This window comes from Taudactylus pleione, unplaced genomic scaffold (assembly GCF_031769625.1).
Source record: "Taudactylus pleione unplaced genomic scaffold, aTauple2 ptg000274l, whole genome shotgun sequence".
In the NCBI taxonomy this organism is placed as follows: Eukaryota; Metazoa; Chordata; class Amphibia; order Anura; family Myobatrachidae; genus Taudactylus; species Taudactylus pleione.
The window spans coordinates 3143872-3160151 of record NW_028284676.1 but is presented as its reverse complement, the minus strand read 5'-3'; the positions used below and the strand labels follow the sequence as shown (position 1 = coordinate 3160151).

The window sequence follows — 16280 nt, the reverse complement described above, 5'->3', positions numbered from 1 at the left end:
TGCAACAATCGCCCGCTTGTGTGCGTAATCACAGTTGCAAAGGTAGTGAATCAGTTTCTATATCGGATACTTCAATCTGTTATTTCAGGTCACTGCACAGAAATGATCGGCTTTACTGTATCCTACAAACACGGACAAGTGTACTATTTAATAGCCTTACTGCTATATGGACACTGGTTAATTATAGGTGCATTGATTCTCCAAATTTGAACATATGCAAGTTGATTTAAGTGTTTTTAAATAATAAAAATTTTTATGTGTGTATATTATATGTGCATTTTATTAAATATACTGTTTTTTATACACAATCACAGATTATATCTTGTGTGAGTAACTTTATCGTTGTTTGTTATACTATATATTATATTTTTTGTCCTTTCTGTGGTTTGCTATCCACACACAGCTGTTCTAGGTTAATTTCTTCTCAAACGTACGATTTCCATCCCATTGTGTAACTTCTTGTTCATTTTGTCCTTTTTAGAAGGTTTGATACATCTGCCCCAATGTGGTTTAATGCTCCCTATGGCACCTTAAGGGTGTTGATGCCTGATAAAGAAACTGTGGGAGAGTCTGATATTAATCTCTTAGCCACTGAGGCTTTTTCACCCCTGTACTGAGCCTATTGTGTCACTTATTGGGCTGGTGACATTGCAACATTACAACCAGTAAGTTTTGGGAGCTTTATGCAGTACCCACACAAATTGTATCTATTTTCTTTTTTTTTTCTTCCATAAAACATCATTACGTTGCTTATTCCTCCTCACACAAAAAGACATTCAGCCCCTATTTTTTTATTAAATTGCAAGAGAATAAACTGTATAACAATGTGTATATTACTATTTCTTCTAAACACCAACTAAAAATACTTTGTGGTTCTTGCATTGCTGTCACAAAAAAACCCAAAACAAATAAAAGCCGGAGTCTACATATATTTCTTCACAATGAAACCTGCAGTGGAAAGTGACATTGCATTTTTTAACATTTACAAATAATGAAATGAATAAAATGTGCAATAATATGCATAGCCTATTTTTAAAAATAGACAACCTATTGCATCAAATATGGGTACCCCTGAGTTTATCGAAGCCAGGATTCGGAGAGGTCTGGGCATTAAAACAACACCATCTGTGGACTTCCTAAAGCTTTCATTAGTGTACAGTATTAATGTCTAACTACTAAGGAGGAGGATCATTTAAAAATGGGGACATCTCTCCTTCAAATGGGGGTACAACCTGGATTTATTTACATTCAGGGATATGTGTGCCCTCCTCCTGCTACTCAGGACTAATATTTTATGTATTGTAGGGGATTATTGTCTGGTGATCATACATGATGTCGGGTGTCAAGGATAAAGGATGGGGGAGATAGAGCACTTCTGTGCTCCTCCCCGTCACCTGGTACCGGTGCAATGACATCATCAAGCTCCACCTCTTCCCCTAGACTCTACCGAGTGGGACTTGCCCTCAGCACAGAGGTTTCCAAATGCGGTCGTCAAGGCTCCCCAACAGTTCAGGTTTTAGAGATATCCATAGTTGAGCACAGGCAGTTAAATCAAGCTGACTGAGGTACTAATTAAGTCACCTGTGCTCAACCATGGATATCTCTAAAACCTGAACTGTTTGGGAACCTGGAGGACTGCGTTTGGGAACCTCTGCCTTAGCATTTTTAAGGTATATGAGCAGGACTAAATGGGTCAATTAACCCATCCTCATGGATTTCTCTCAGAAAGAGCAGCTAAGGGTAAGCTCTTACTGTATGTAGAGCATTTGAAAAAGTGTCTGTGCTGAATGATCAATCTATCATTATCCTTGCATTATTGTGCTGAGTGACATTCAGTATGACAAAGACAAACATAAATGAAAGAAGGAGGTTCTATGCAATTATTAACTACTGTTGTAAAGAGAAAACCATTAATTGCCAGACCGTCCCATGGGCTGTCACTTATGTGGCATTGAAGCCCTTGGCAGACCTTTTTTTTCCTTTTTTTGCCCTAGGTTTATGCTGAAGTTGCACTTTGTGTCTTAACTATTAGATGATAACAGCCCGGAATCAGCCTTTGCTCCTCTCATTTCCCTTAGTTCTTTATAAAAAAAATAGGGGTATCATCGGTGAGCCTGTCAGAACCCTTTCATAAAGGATATAAATCATTATGTTGGGCATAGATTATGCCACCAGGTGCCAAAGGTCTTTTCCACTACAAGACAGGTGTCATGGCCAGGGTATTTCAGCATGAGCTAGGTGGGTGTTACCTGTGAGGTCGTTGTGGCGCGGGCTGTCTGGTGGCGGAGCTGGTGCCTGGCGGGGGGCTTTGGCTGCGCGCGTTGTTGTGCGGCCCTGTTGTCACTCTGCGCTGGTAAGGCCTGGCGGCGTCTCCGTTCCGTTTGGCATGAGCGCCGCCATCTTGCCTTCTGGCCATGTGATGCGGCTGGCCAATCCTGGTGAGTCACATGTTCCCTCCGGCCAGTAACAGCACGGCATGGAGTATTTAGGAAGGGTCAGTGCCTTCCTTCTTTGCCAGTGCAACGTGTATCTCAGCCTAGCTGAGAGGGAGTTCTCTGTGCTTTCCTGTTCCTGTGAATTCGCTGTCTGCCAGTCTGCCTGTCAGCTCCTAGTTCCCACTGGACTACCCCGCTACCTCTACCACCCTTGCCCATACCTGAGTGCTTGAGCCTGCTGACATCCTGCGCTTCAGTTCACTACCTACAAACCTGGCTTGTTTATTTTCAGTTCTCTACCTGCAAACCTGGCTTGATTATTTTCAGTTTCACTACCTGCACACCTGGACAGCTCTAATTGTTTCTACCTGGACATTAACCCTTTTGCTCCCACCACAGAACTCTTGTGCACATTTATATTTTCCTGGACTTTTATTTACTGCCACATTATATGTCTACTCAAGCACTTATTAAAAATCCTAGTTTTATTTACAAATCTGCTTCTGTGATCGCTCCTGCTACCACCCCGGGTCCACAAACAACCCAGAACATAACAACAGGCAAGTGGTCAACAAATTCTTATAACTTTTCTGGATGTTGTCCAAGACTATTGAAAGTCCTCTCAGTTAGGACCATCTGCAGACTGGTCACCTAGTAGAGGAACGTACTGTGTACTGACGGCAACTCTGTTGAAGTCATGTTTCCTTGTATATTCATTACAATTTTGTTAAACAGATAAGACAATATACAGTACAAGCATAGAATTTCATACATGCATATTTGATACTTTGCACAATTATATTTAATTTACTATACTTTTTTTACTAAACAAAAAAACATAAAACGATGGACTGGTTGTTGCATCCGTAATGGTGTTTTGAAGATCCTGTTCCCATTGTATCTATCCAGGGGACGTTGAGGATGACTTATCCTGCAGATCTCAGTCTAGGGAAGTTCATATTCAGGGTCCAGGGATTCCTCATTATTCTGCAATGTCAGAAAGTCACTGTCACAATGCAAGAAGTATTATGTAAGATCTGGTACGGGTTGCTGACATAATGCACAGTATCATAAGACTACAGTTACCCACTCCAGCTAAAGTGCCTGGTAATTTAAAACGTGAGAGAATAATAGACAGTGACGCTTACAATGCTTACAGTTGTATCCTCATTCACCTAGTGCTCTATTTTGCGCTAGATTGCCTGGCACGACTTAAACATCACAGATATCCAGTTTTATGTTTTTACGCTTTTGCATTTTTTTTTTGCACCGCATAGTTTGCCTGATCCAGAGATGTACGCTAACCCGATGGTTAGCGCACATCTTTGATGTTTAGGGGTCTGTGCAGGCACAGGACCCATTCTAAGGGGGGCAGAGAGGGGGCGTGGCTGGCCACGGTTCCCATAAATAGGGGTGTGTTGTCCTTGTTTTCCGGGAGAGACGAGGCCAGATGCAGATTTTCTGGCCTTGTAAGTGACCAGGTACCGGCCAGGCTTTGACTTCCTTCCGCCTGGCTAAAAGGAACAACCATCACTACCATCAGTCACGATGGTTCCGAGGCAGCGTCTGCAGACCCTGCAGTCGGATCGCAAATGAAATGCAGGAGGTGTCTGCTTCCTATAGACCCTTCTGCATTTGCATTTTGTTGGACGGTATTGCACTCAGGGACTGATTCAGCAGTGCATGCTAGTTTAATGCTGATCGCAGATCCCCAATGTTTGGGAATCTGCCATGTGTAAGCAGGCCCAGCAACAGGAGGGACTAAGGGTACACCCGTACCAGGCCCTGATGTCCAGAGGGGCCCAGAGGCCGAGACCACCTGATGCCCCGAAGCAAGGCATCAGACGGCAGACTTAGTGCTCCAGCCGGCTCGCCGTGGCCACCGGTACCCATATTACCTGCCCAGCTCCCTTGTAGTCTGGCCTGGGCAGCGCTGGGCTGGTGGCTCAGACACGGCCTGGGCCAGATATGGCCTTTCAGTAAGCAACGTCATAGGTCACGGCACCGCACATCATCCCCGTCTGTCAGGCACACAGTGGACTGCAGTGGTGAGGGGCTGGGGGTGAAGGAAGGGGCAGGGGACAGAGGAAGGGGAAGGAGGTAGGGGCTGAGGAAGATGAAGGGGTTTGGGGCTGAGGAAGATAAAGATGGTTGGGGATTGAGGAAGGTGAAGAGGTCTGAGGCTAGGGAAGGTGATGGGACTAAGGGCTGAGGAAGGTGAAGGGGGTTGTGGGCTAAGGAAGGTAATGGTGGTCTGATGATGGTGATGAGGGTCTGACGCTGAGTATGGTGATGAGGGGCTTTTGGGCTGAAGATAGTGATGAGAGGCTGAATGTGAGAAAGGTGATGAGGGTTGAGGAATGAGGATGGCTGGCTACAGACACCATCCCTCCTACCCCTGAGACATCCACAGCACTGTCATCAAGAAGTAAAAACTGGGCTATGAGGAATGGCGCTCCCAAGGTAAGATGGTGCAGCTGTCTCTAATAAAGGGAATAGTGCAAAAGAATCCCAAACATACAAAATACCAACAATTGAGACCGTGCTATCTTCTAACCTCATAAACAATATCTCAGAATGGAAAAAAAATGATATTGCATTTATTAAGACCATAAATTCAATAAAAGATTGCATACATAGAAAATAAACAAAAACATGAACATATATCATTGCAGTTAACTGAAGTGAATGACGATGATGGATGTTCATGTTTTATTTATTTTCTATGTATGCAATCTTTTATTTAATTTATGGTCTTACTAAATGCAATATTATTTTTTATCAATTCTGAGATATTGTTTATGAGGTTAGAAGATAGCGCAGTCTCCATTGTAGGTATTTTGTCTGTCATCAAGAAGACCTTGGAAGAGACGGCAGACAAGAAATACAGCCTGCACTATCAGTGACAGTGTGGTAAGTCATAGGTATTTTTACTTTATTTAATGGCTTGCATATCTTTCAGTTATCATTTCATGCGTCACATATCACACATGCAGAAGAGTTATGCGTAGGTTCGGGGTCGATGCTTGTGGTGAGAAGGTGGGGCCCCCAGAGACATCAGTGTACCGGGCCCCGAGATTTCTGTTGCCGGCCCTGTGCGTCGGCATATGGGCACTATGGGTCTGCGATTATGCACGCAGTGCGGCAGCAGACGGTCAGTGACTGATAGTCTGCTGCTGTTTTTGGGCGGGAAGGAGGCGGCGACGGCCTCCGTTTCCCAAAAATTAGGTGTGTCACTGCCGTTGGGGCGGAGCAACGAGGCAATTAGCAGATGATCCGATGCTTGTGTCCTCGGATCCCTTAGGCTGGCCACACACCTAAAGATTTTCTGTCCAACCATCCAACTAGTTGATTGGTTGGAATGAAAATCTGGTAATGTATGAAAGCAAATGACAATCAGCAATTTGCTCCCAAACGCCGGAAAATGGACAAAAACTGTTGTTTGAACAAATTGTTTAGATCAAACATTTAACAAACTTGTCTGAACGACCATTTTCATCTGTTTTCTGGCATTTAGGAGCAAATTGCTGATCATCAGTTACTCCCATATGCAGTGGCGTAACTATGGAGGGTGCAGGGGGTGCGGTTGCTATGGGGCCCGGCGGCTTAAGGGGCCCGCCGGCCCAGCGATCGCACCCCCTGCACTTTCCATATGCCGGGCGCCTGCTGAGATTGTGTTACCAGCGGACGCCCGACTCCCACTCAAACCCCCGGCGGCAGCCGGAGGACGGAGCTCACTCCGTTTTCCGGGTCCCGCAATGCACTATGGGAGTGACGTCATGACGTCACTCCCATAGTGCCGAGGAGCGGACGCCGGGGACGGAGCTCAGGAATGAGCTCCGTCTTCCGGGTCCCGCAGTGCACTATGGGAGTGACGTCATGACGTCACTTTCATAGTGCCGAGGAGCGGGCGACGGGGCGGTCGGCGGCTTCTCAGGAGCGGGGATAAGGTAAGTTTTTTTTTTGTTTGTTTTGTGTGTGCGCATGCGCCCGCGCGCGTGGGGGGAAGTTACTGGGATCTCACTACTGGGGGCAGCTTCAGGGGCTCACTACTGGGGGCTTACTACAGGGGCTCACTATTGGGGGAAGCTACAGGGGGTCACTACTGGGGTCTCACTACTGGGGGTCACTACTGGGGGCATTACAGGGGGCTCACTACTGGGGGCAACTACAGGGGGTCACTACTGGGGCAGTTACTGGGGTCTCACTACTGGGGGCAGCTACTGGGGGCTCACTACTGGGGGCTCACTACTGGGGGCAGCTACAGGGGGTCATTACTGGGGGCTCACTACTGGGGGCAGCTACAGGGGGTCACTACTGGGGGCAGCTACAGGGGGTCACTACAGGGGGCTCACTACTGGGGCAGTTACTGGGGTCTCACTACTGGGGGCAGCTACTGGGGGCTCACTACTGGGGGCAGCTACAGGGGGTCACTACTGGGGGCTCACTACTGGGGGCAGCTACAGGAGATCACTACAGGGGGATCACTACTGGGGGCAGCTACACAGGGCTCACTACTGGGGGCAGCTACAAGGGGCTCACTATTGGGGGCATTACAGGGGGCTCTCTACTGGGGGCATTACAGGGGGCTCACTACTGGGGGCATTACAGGGGGCTCATTACTGGGGGCAACTACAGGGGGCTCACTACTGGGGGCACTGCGTAAGGGGCACCATTACAGTGGGCATTGCATAAGGGGCACCATTACAGTGGGCATTTAATGTTTTAGGGGAACTACTGTGGTTATTGTGTAAGACCTAAGTTAGGGGGGGCCCTTAAAAATGTTGCTATGGGTCCAAAAAGTTCTAGTTACGCCCCTGCCCATACGTTACCAGATTTTCATTCCAACCAATCAACTAGTTGGATGGTTGGACAGAAAATCTTTAGGTGTGTACCCAAGTGTTTAAAATCTAAAAATCATTAACACCTATGGCTGTGTGCGGCTGATTTCAGGGCCGTAACTAGGGGGTTCAATATTCTAATTGTTTTAAGTCCTGTCAGCAAAACTGCCTAAAATCGTTTATATGTGATAGCTCCAAAGAAAGATAATGGTTGACCCTCTGAATTGGTTGCCATCAACAGCTGTTAGTGTTTGAATATCCCTGAGAGCTAAACACAGAGAGAGACACTTACCTTTGTGGCGATATTTAATAACCATTGCAAACAGGATCAATATAAGACAAGTTTCAATCCCTACTACGCCATAGCGAATATACAGCTCCATATTCCGATTTGAGGCTGCAAGTAACATTAGAAAACAGACATTCATGTAAACATAAACATCCAAAAAATAAAACAAAAATACTTTCAATTTACTAACTATACATGTATAGCCTTGCAGAACAGAGGACAAGTGACGACAACTCTCCTTTGTCTGTATTCCATATGGGGCATTTATATTACCATACGGCTGGTAACATGTAACATAATACGGGATTAAACTGAGGTTTATTGCTTTTTTTCTGTATTTGTTATAAAAAATATAGGAAATGATATCCCTCCAGGATGCATGTATGTGTGAACTTCAATGTGTTCGATTACAAATAGTAAATATAAAACTGGTAGTTTGTTCATACTTGGAGATTATAGTGTACGCCAGAGGTTCTCAAATGTGGTCCTCAAGGTTCCCCAACAGTTCAGGTTTTAGCACAGTCCATGGTTGAGCACAGGTGACTTAATTAGTACCTCAGGCAATTTGATTTCACCACCTGTGCTCAACCATGGACTGTGCTAAAAGCTGAACTGTTGGGGAACCTTGAGAACCATGTTTGGGAACCTCTGGTGTACGCTATACTGTATATACTGTAATGAATTAAGTGACCAGTAATATCTCATCCTGGGTGACTAATAAGTAGATTTCAGTAGAAATAAAAGTTGCTGTAAGACGTATTGAAGTAAGATCGGATTTATTATTAGGGACATATAGACCATTAGGTGCTATAGGAAAATGTTATATGATGAAATAGAGGGAAAGTATTGAGGCTATCTCTCTATCACCAGTCTATATAATGACTGTCAGTAATACGGTACCTGCAGAACATGATCTTGGTGTCACCTCCACGTGGGTTCCGTTTCCAGTTCCCTTCTCCCCATGGACAGTCTCCACATGGCAACAGAACGCTCCCGAGTCATTCTCTGTCAGGTTGGCAATAGTGATATTAGTCTGTATCTCATAGGATAACAATCCCAAGTCGTTCTTTGTATGGGAAGTTCCCGGAGTAGATAAATTTACTCTGTGTTTGTAGTATGGTTGCTCAGTGAAAGACTCACTGTTATCACAGCCTAAAGTCCATTTCACACTGTAAGAAGTAACACTACTCACAAAGGAGCAGGTGATGGTCACCGACTGCCCAGCTTCAGCTGTGAGGACCCCGGGTTGTGTCACCGCCAGCAGGTTTGGCTTCCCATCTATTTATAGAAAGGCAAAGTGAGAAATCATCTTTCAGAGATAAAACTTTAAGAAACAGGGGTCTATGTACTAAGCCTTAGAGAGAGATAACGTGGACGAAGATAGAGTACCAACCAAACAGCTCCTGTCATGTTAAAGGCTGTGTTTGAAAAATGAGTTAGGAGCTGATTGGTTGGTACTTTATATCCATCAACGTTCTCTTTCTGGAAGGCTTAGTATATAAACCTTTAGGGGTCTATTTACTAAACTGTGTTAGGCGATAAAGTGAATGGTGATAAGGTACCAGCCAATCAGCTCCTAATTGCCACGTCACAGGCTGTGTTTGAAAAATGGCAGTTAGGAGCTGATTGGCTGGTACCTTATCACCGTTCACTTTATCTCCTAACACAGCTTAGTAAATAAACCCCTTAGTTAGTTAATAGTTGAGTCTCTCTAGCAAGATTCCAATTTCATCTTATTAGCTCTCTATGCTGGCGGGGGGTGGAGGAGGGGATATGGAGGTAGTGAAATGATGGCAATTAACTTGAAAATGACAATGCTATGGATGCAGAAGGCTGAATTAGTGGTAGCATTCTTGTTTGTAGATCTTTAAATGTTGTACAATTTTAATAATAATTATGAAGTGACCATCACTCATTGTACAAGCATTTATAGTTTATATAAGGAAACCCTTTCACATGCAGCCTCAGTGGAATAGCGAGGCATGACCCTGCTTATCAGTGCTCATAGGCAAACGCAGGGGGGGCTTCCCTCTGCCTGGAAACCCCCCCCCCCCGGCCCACACTATGACCACAATAGAAATAGTAATATAATAGATTGTTACTAGTGCTGCATGTTCTTCACAGTATCACAAATTAAATAATTAGCACCACCTGTGGATCTTTTAACATGTATCAGCCAGTAATAAATAACCTGTGCACCAACTAGAAGATCTGGAAAACATGCATTGTTAGAGATGCACTGCTATAGAGCCCAATATGTACATATATGTCCAGGGCAGTGCTAGGTTCTTCTGCTGCTCCTCCAGGCTCCCGGACTTGCTCCAATAGTCTGGAATGGTGCCTACATCTAAATTAAATACGTTCAGCTCAGGCAGGATGGCCCTACTGCCGCATCTAATGGCTTACTGTGATCACTGGTCCTGTATGTGCTGGAATTAATACACACAATACACTTTGTATGACGCTTATTAAAGCTGGTTAAGTACTAATTCTGCCCTCTTCATTGACTGGCCACACTCACTCTATAATTAAGCATTTGGAAACCCCCCTCTGGAAATCCTGCATTTGCCACTGGTGCTATTAAAATATTCAAATCGTGTTTTGAATAAAGGTGATTACTAGGAAAAATAAAATCAGCGCACCTAAAAAAAAAAAGCCCACTGTTGCTATACAGGGAAAAATAGGTGACGTTGTGAAATAAACACCAAATAATAAATGTTGCTCTCACAGAGCTGTGGCTGATGATTTCCTTTTATACCACAATAAAATAACTCTAGAGATGTGTGAGGACCCCCAAGTTTTGGTTTTCGTTCTAATTCATCATCGTGTTTTGGTTTTGGCAAAACCACCCTCAAGTGTTTCGGTTCAGATTCGGTTTTGGTTCAATTGTGGATTCCTTTAAAATCAATAAAAATCGATAAAACAGGCTAAAATCATATCATTTGGAAATGTTTACATGCAATCTAAAACCTCAGTTTGGGTTTTAAATCAATGTTCCGGACTAACAGCAGACCCCGAGCCTGGACTCAGCTCCACTCGGAACCTCCAAGTGATTCCGAAATCAGAGTCGATTCGACTTGGAACCTCTAAGTTCGGGTGTGTTCGTATTTCAAGAAAACCCAACAGCACATCTCTAAACAAATCTCAGAAAAATAAAATAGGCAACAGTGTAACACGGCAAATATCAATAACAAACATATTACTAACATGTCGGGGGTGCAATTCCTGCTGTCCAGGACATCTCACTTCCCCAGTTCCTTGTAACAATATGTGCTAAGAAGCTACTGTTATGAATCTCTAGCAGTGTCGGCCATCAACCATCGATGGATATCAACAATTGATGGTTTGCTGCTGATGGTCGATGGTTTTACCATAGTTGGCAGTGCCCCAATGGTTAACATTTCAGGTTGTTCCTCTTTGCTCATGCACATCTTTAGATTTCTATCCACTGCACAGTGCAATCAAAAACCATAGATGGTTTCCGGACAATGGTTAGAGGTCATTGACCATCGAGGGTTGGTGCCACGATTGACAACCCCAATTGCTAGGCTCATTTGTGACTCCACCTGTGACTTCGTCCACTTATATGTAAGACAAGCCTGCAATTTCCTGCCCGCTCCGTGGTCGGTGAGCAGTTACCAGAAAGAGATAAGAACCCACTTCCTTCCTCACAGCTACAGGTAGGAATCATCTCTAATGTGTGTTTCATTAGAGAGAAGACATAAAAGCCTAGATGTGTTAGCACTAAGGGTGTGCATCGGCCACTTTTCGTGTTTTGTGTTTTGGTTTTGGATCTGGATCTTTCTTCGTGTTTTGGATCTGGATTGGTTTTGCCAAAACCACCCTTCCGTGTTTTGTGTTCTGGGTTTTGTGTTTTGGATCTGTATTTTTTTGAAAAAAAGCATAAAAACAGCTAAAATCACAGAATTTGTAGGTTTTTCTGCTCCTATGCTATTATTAACCTCAATAACCTTAATTTCCACTCATTTCCAGTCTATTCTGAACACCTCACAATAGTGTTTTTATGTCCAAAAGGTTGCACCGAGGTAGCTGGATGACTATGCTAAGCGACACAAACACGTGACCGGCACAAACACGTGACCCATCTAGGCGTGAAACTGCAGTGGCAGACAGGATGGCAGTTTGAAAAACTAGGCCCCAAACTGTACATAATGCAAAGAAAAAAAAGAGGTGCAAGATGGAATTGTCCTTGGGCCCTCCCACCCACCCTTATGTTGTATAAACAGGACATGCACACTTTAACAAACCAATCATTTCAGCGCCAGGGTCTGCCACACAACTGTGGCTGAAATGATTGGTTCGTTTGGGCCCCCACAAAACAAGCTGGCAATTAATCTGTCCCTGCACAAACTGGCTCTACGGAGGCAAGATGTCATCCTCATCCTCCTCATCCACCGATTCCTCACCCTCTTCAGTGTGTACATCCTCATCCTCACAGAGTATTAATTCGTCCCTGCTGGAACCACAGGTCCCTCTGTACGTTCTGGAGGCTGGTCTCCCTGGAAGAGTTGATAATTCATTTTATGAACATCATCTTCTCCACATTTTGTGGAAGCAACCTCCTACGCCTTTCGCTGACAAGGTTCCCGGCTGCACTAAACACTCTTTCGGAGTACACACTGGAGGGGGGGCAACTCAGGTAAAATAGAGCCAGTTTGTACAGGGACCTCCAAATTGCTTCTTTTTCCTGCCAGTACAGGTACGGACTGTCTGACATGCCTACTTGGATGCTGTCACCGATGTAATCCTTTAACAGACAGACACATGCTTGTCGCTGCTGCTTTGAGGATGCAAGTGCGGCTACAGCCCACACAATTCACAAAGACAGAAAAAAGAAGAATATTTTTATTGTTTGTGGAGCGCACTTTGAGGGTTACACCACCCTTTAACAGACAGACGCACGCTTGTCGCTGCTGCTTTGAGGATGCAAGTGCGGCTCCAGCCCACACAATTCACAAAGAGAGAAAAAAGAAGAAGAATATTTTTATTGTTTGTGTAGCACACTTTGAGGGTGTCACCACCCTTTAACAGACAGACGCACGTTTGTCGCTGCTGCTTTAAGGATGCAGGTGCGGCTACAGCCCACACAATTCACAAAGACAGAAAAAAGAAGAAGAATATTTTTATTGTTTGTGTAGCACACTTTGAGGGTGTCACCACCCTTTAACAGACGCACGCTTGTCGCTGCTGCTTTGAGGATGCAAGTGCGGCTACATCGCACACAAGTCACAAACACATTAAAAAAATAGTTTTTTATTTTTTGGAGCACTTTGAGAGTTACACCACCCTTTAACAGACAGACGCACGCTTGTCGCTGCTGCTTTGAGGATGCAAGTGCGGCTACAGCCCACACAATTCACAAAGATAGAAAAAAAAAGAACAATATTTTTATTGTTTGTGTAGCACACTTTGAGGGTGTCACCACCCTTTAACAGACAGACGCACGCTTGTCGCTGCTGCTTTAAGGATGCAGGTGCGGCTACAGCCCACACATTTCACAAAGACCGAAAAAAAAGAACAATATTTTAATTGTTTGTGTAGCACACTTTGAGGGTGTCACCACCCTTTAACAGACAGACGCACGCTTGTCGCTGCTGCTTTGAGGATGCAGGTGGAATCTAGACGGGATTTGGAACCGGGGACACACTACCTCCATCAATTGTCTAAATCCCACTGCACTAATGGCGGATACCGGACGCACGTCTAACACCAACATAGCAGTCAAGGCCTCAGTTATACGTTTTGCTTCAGGATGACTGCTGTCGTACTTCATCCTCATCGCTAGGGACTGTTGGAGGGTCAATTGTTTAGTAAAAGTAGTGATGTTCCTACTTCCTCTCTGGGATGATGAACAACTCCCAGCAGCAGCAATAGCACTAGGAGGAAGTGGTTCTTGATCTTTCCCTATTTTATTTTTATCGGAGAAAGTTTGGTCCTCCATTTATGTTATATTGATATATACGTGCGGCTAAAGCGCACACAAACACAGAAAATATTTTTTTATTTTTGCTGGAGAGTAGTGCACTTTGTGGGTTACACCACCCTTTAAGAAATGAGCCAGCCGGCTCTTTACTTATGACACAGGCGCACGCTTGGCGCTGCTCCTTTGTTGATGCACGTGCAGCCACAGTGCACACAAGTCACTAACACAGAAAATATATATTTTTTTGGTTTGGAGTGTGCTTTGGGGGTTACAGCACCCTTTAACGGTCAAGCCAGCTGGCCCTTTACTTATGACACAGGCGCACGCTTGGCACTACTTTGTTGATGCACGTGCGGCTACTGCGCACACAATTCACAAACACAGAAAATAATTTTTTTTTTGGTTTGGACTGGAGTGTACTTTGGGGGTTACAGCACCCTTTAACGGTCAAGACAGCCGGCCCTTTACTTATGACACAGGCGCACGCTTGGCACTACTTTGTTGATGCACCTGTGGCTACTGCGCACACAATTCACAAACACAGAAAATAATTTTTTTTTTGGTTTGGACTGGAGTGTACTTTGGGGGTTACAGCACCCTTTAACGGTCAAGCCAGCCGGCCCTTTACTTATGACACAGGCGCACGCTTGGCACTACTTTGTTGATGCACGTGCGGCTACTGCGCACACAATTCACAAACACAGAAAATATATTATTTTTTTAGCACTTGGGGGGAGCACCCCTGATGGACAGAGCACCCCCTGGACAACACTACAGCACTCCTTTAGGACTGGGACACTGCACAGGACTTTGGAGTGGACACAGCCCCTATGGAGAACTGACTGCACAACACAGTCCAGCCAGCCCCTATGGACTTTGAAGTAGTGGACACAGCCCCTATTAACAACAGCAGCACAGCACAACACAGCCAGCCCCTATGGACTTTGAAGTAGTGGACAGCACTACACTACACTACACTACACAGCCCTAACTCCCACCCTCCCTCTTCACTGTCCACAGCCGAGTGAGAAAATGGCGCCGACGCGGGTACCTTATATAGGATCCAAAACCCGCGAGACTCGGAAGGCGGGATGATGACGTTTTGCCTCGATTTCAGATCCGAGTCAGGCGGGAAAAGTCGAGCCTGACTCGGATCGGACTCGGATCGGGGGGGCTCGGGGGGGTTCGGATTTCAGAAATCCGAACCCGCTCACCCCTAGTTAGCACTTGTTTATTTAGTATATTATTACTGCTCAGTGGTGCTGCAGGTGACAGTAGCATGTAGGTATGGCGGATTGCATGGCATTAACCCAAACTTTCTACCCAGTCCAAGTTTACTGGCGGAGGGTAACACAGTATCCCAGATTTCCCTGTAATGTGCAGCTTTCTTCTATCCATCAAGTCCTACAAGAATGTCAGCCCTGCAGCTGGAAAGCATCTCCATACCATGAGGCTACCAGTGCCGGATTTGCTGGTGGTGATGGTGTCACCTGGCTGCTATGAAGAGTTTGGTTTCCAGCGTACATGCTGCTTACATATCAGCCACAATTGCTTCACTTTAGATTCATCAGAGCATAACTAACTCTTCCTGCCACATGACTGCAGTGTCTTGTAGATGGCATTTTGCAAACTCTGTGTGGGCAAGGATGTGGTTTTTTCACCTAAAGGTTCTTGCTTACAGACCTCGCACAAATGACCTATTGTAGAATGCATTGGCGATGAATAGCACATGTACAGCATCCATGTTTCCATGCGTTCACTTATGTAACAGAAATCGTGTGGCCAAGTATAAATGAAACAGTGACCCCCTCCTTAACCTCCCGCCCACACATGTACACACACACACACCGCCAAAACCGCCCCCATGGATTCAAACGTGTAGCGTGCGGCCCTGGTACATGCTTTGTAGTTTCCGCCAAATTATTGAAATGAATAGACACATACCTTTTGAACAAAAACTCCCATCCCTGCACTATGGGCCTTACTCAGCAGTGAACGCTAGTGCACTGCTGAACGCAGATTCCCGCTGATTGGGAATCTTCATAGGCGCTTGACCAGTTCTGCGCATGTGCAGAATGGGTCTGCGGTCCTGCACGGAAACTGGCATCAGACTGTCAGTGATTGACAATCTGCTGCCGTTTGTGGGCAGGGAGGAGGAGTAGGCGATGCACTCCGTTTCCCGAAATGGAGACGTGTAGCCAAAGTTGGAGGGAGGGAAGAAGCCAGACTCTCCATCGGTTGACAAAGATTTTCTGGCCTCTTCCTCTCATCTGCGACGGCCGGCTGCTTGACCCCATGGGTCACCTTAGCCGGCCGATGTTCCGCAGAGTATCTGATGCTGCGTTGGACAACACAGCTCGGATATGTAATGCTACATTACCATATCTGCACAGACGGAATTGCGAAGCTGAATCAGGCTCTATGTACAGACAGCATGTCCTACCGGGCGCCAAGAATGTGACGTCACATCCGCCGCCGGCTAATGGACTATCCCATTCCCTTTCCCACTGGGACATAGACTATAGACTATTCAACTGAGCGGCCAGGTGAGTCCAGGTGAGTAGTGTATGTACCAAAGGGAGGGGGGACAGGGTAGTCCATGACCTGGAGGAGGGAGATGTGCCAAAGCAACACCCCCCTGTGCCGCCTTCTGCGCACGCCTAAGTAGCTAACTACATACTGCAAAATATATAAAATAAATGAAGGCATAATGACCAACAAACCTATAACAAAAACTGAACCATATATAGTATAGTAAATACTCTTGTGGT

General features: G+C 45.4%; 1 protein-coding gene across 1 annotated transcript; it reads right to left on the bottom strand.

Annotated features, from left to right (window-relative positions):
• Nucleotides 1-2863: 2863 nt before the first annotated feature.
• Nucleotides 2864-15253, bottom strand: LOC148513687 (uncharacterized). The gene is made up of 4 exons (XM_088481574.1): nucleotides 15193-15253; nucleotides 8466-8843; nucleotides 7569-7673; nucleotides 2864-3422 (listed from the first exon to the last, which is right to left on the bottom strand). The coding sequence occupies exons 1-4, from the start codon at nucleotides 15251-15253 to the stop codon at nucleotides 3418-3420; spliced, it is 549 nt and encodes a 182-aa protein (XP_088337700.1). The 3' UTR covers nucleotides 2864-3417.
• Nucleotides 15254-16280: the final 1027 nt, after the last annotated feature.

What these genes read in the sequence shown, in the direction of transcription:
- LOC148513687 (XM_088481574.1), bottom strand. Translation starts at nt 15,253, where the DNA reads ATGGATGCTGTACATGTGCTATTCATCGCCAATGCATTCTACAATAGG. An exon ending in CAATAGGTCATTTGTGCGAG is followed by an intron (nt 8,844 to 15,192) that starts GTCTGTAAGCAA and finishes TTCTATAAATAG; the next exon opens with ATGGGAAGCCAAACCTGCTG. An exon ending in ACCAAGATCATGTTCTGCAG is followed by an intron (nt 7,674 to 8,465) that starts GTACCGTATTAC and finishes TGTTACTTGCAG; the next exon opens with CCTCAAATCGGAATATGGAG.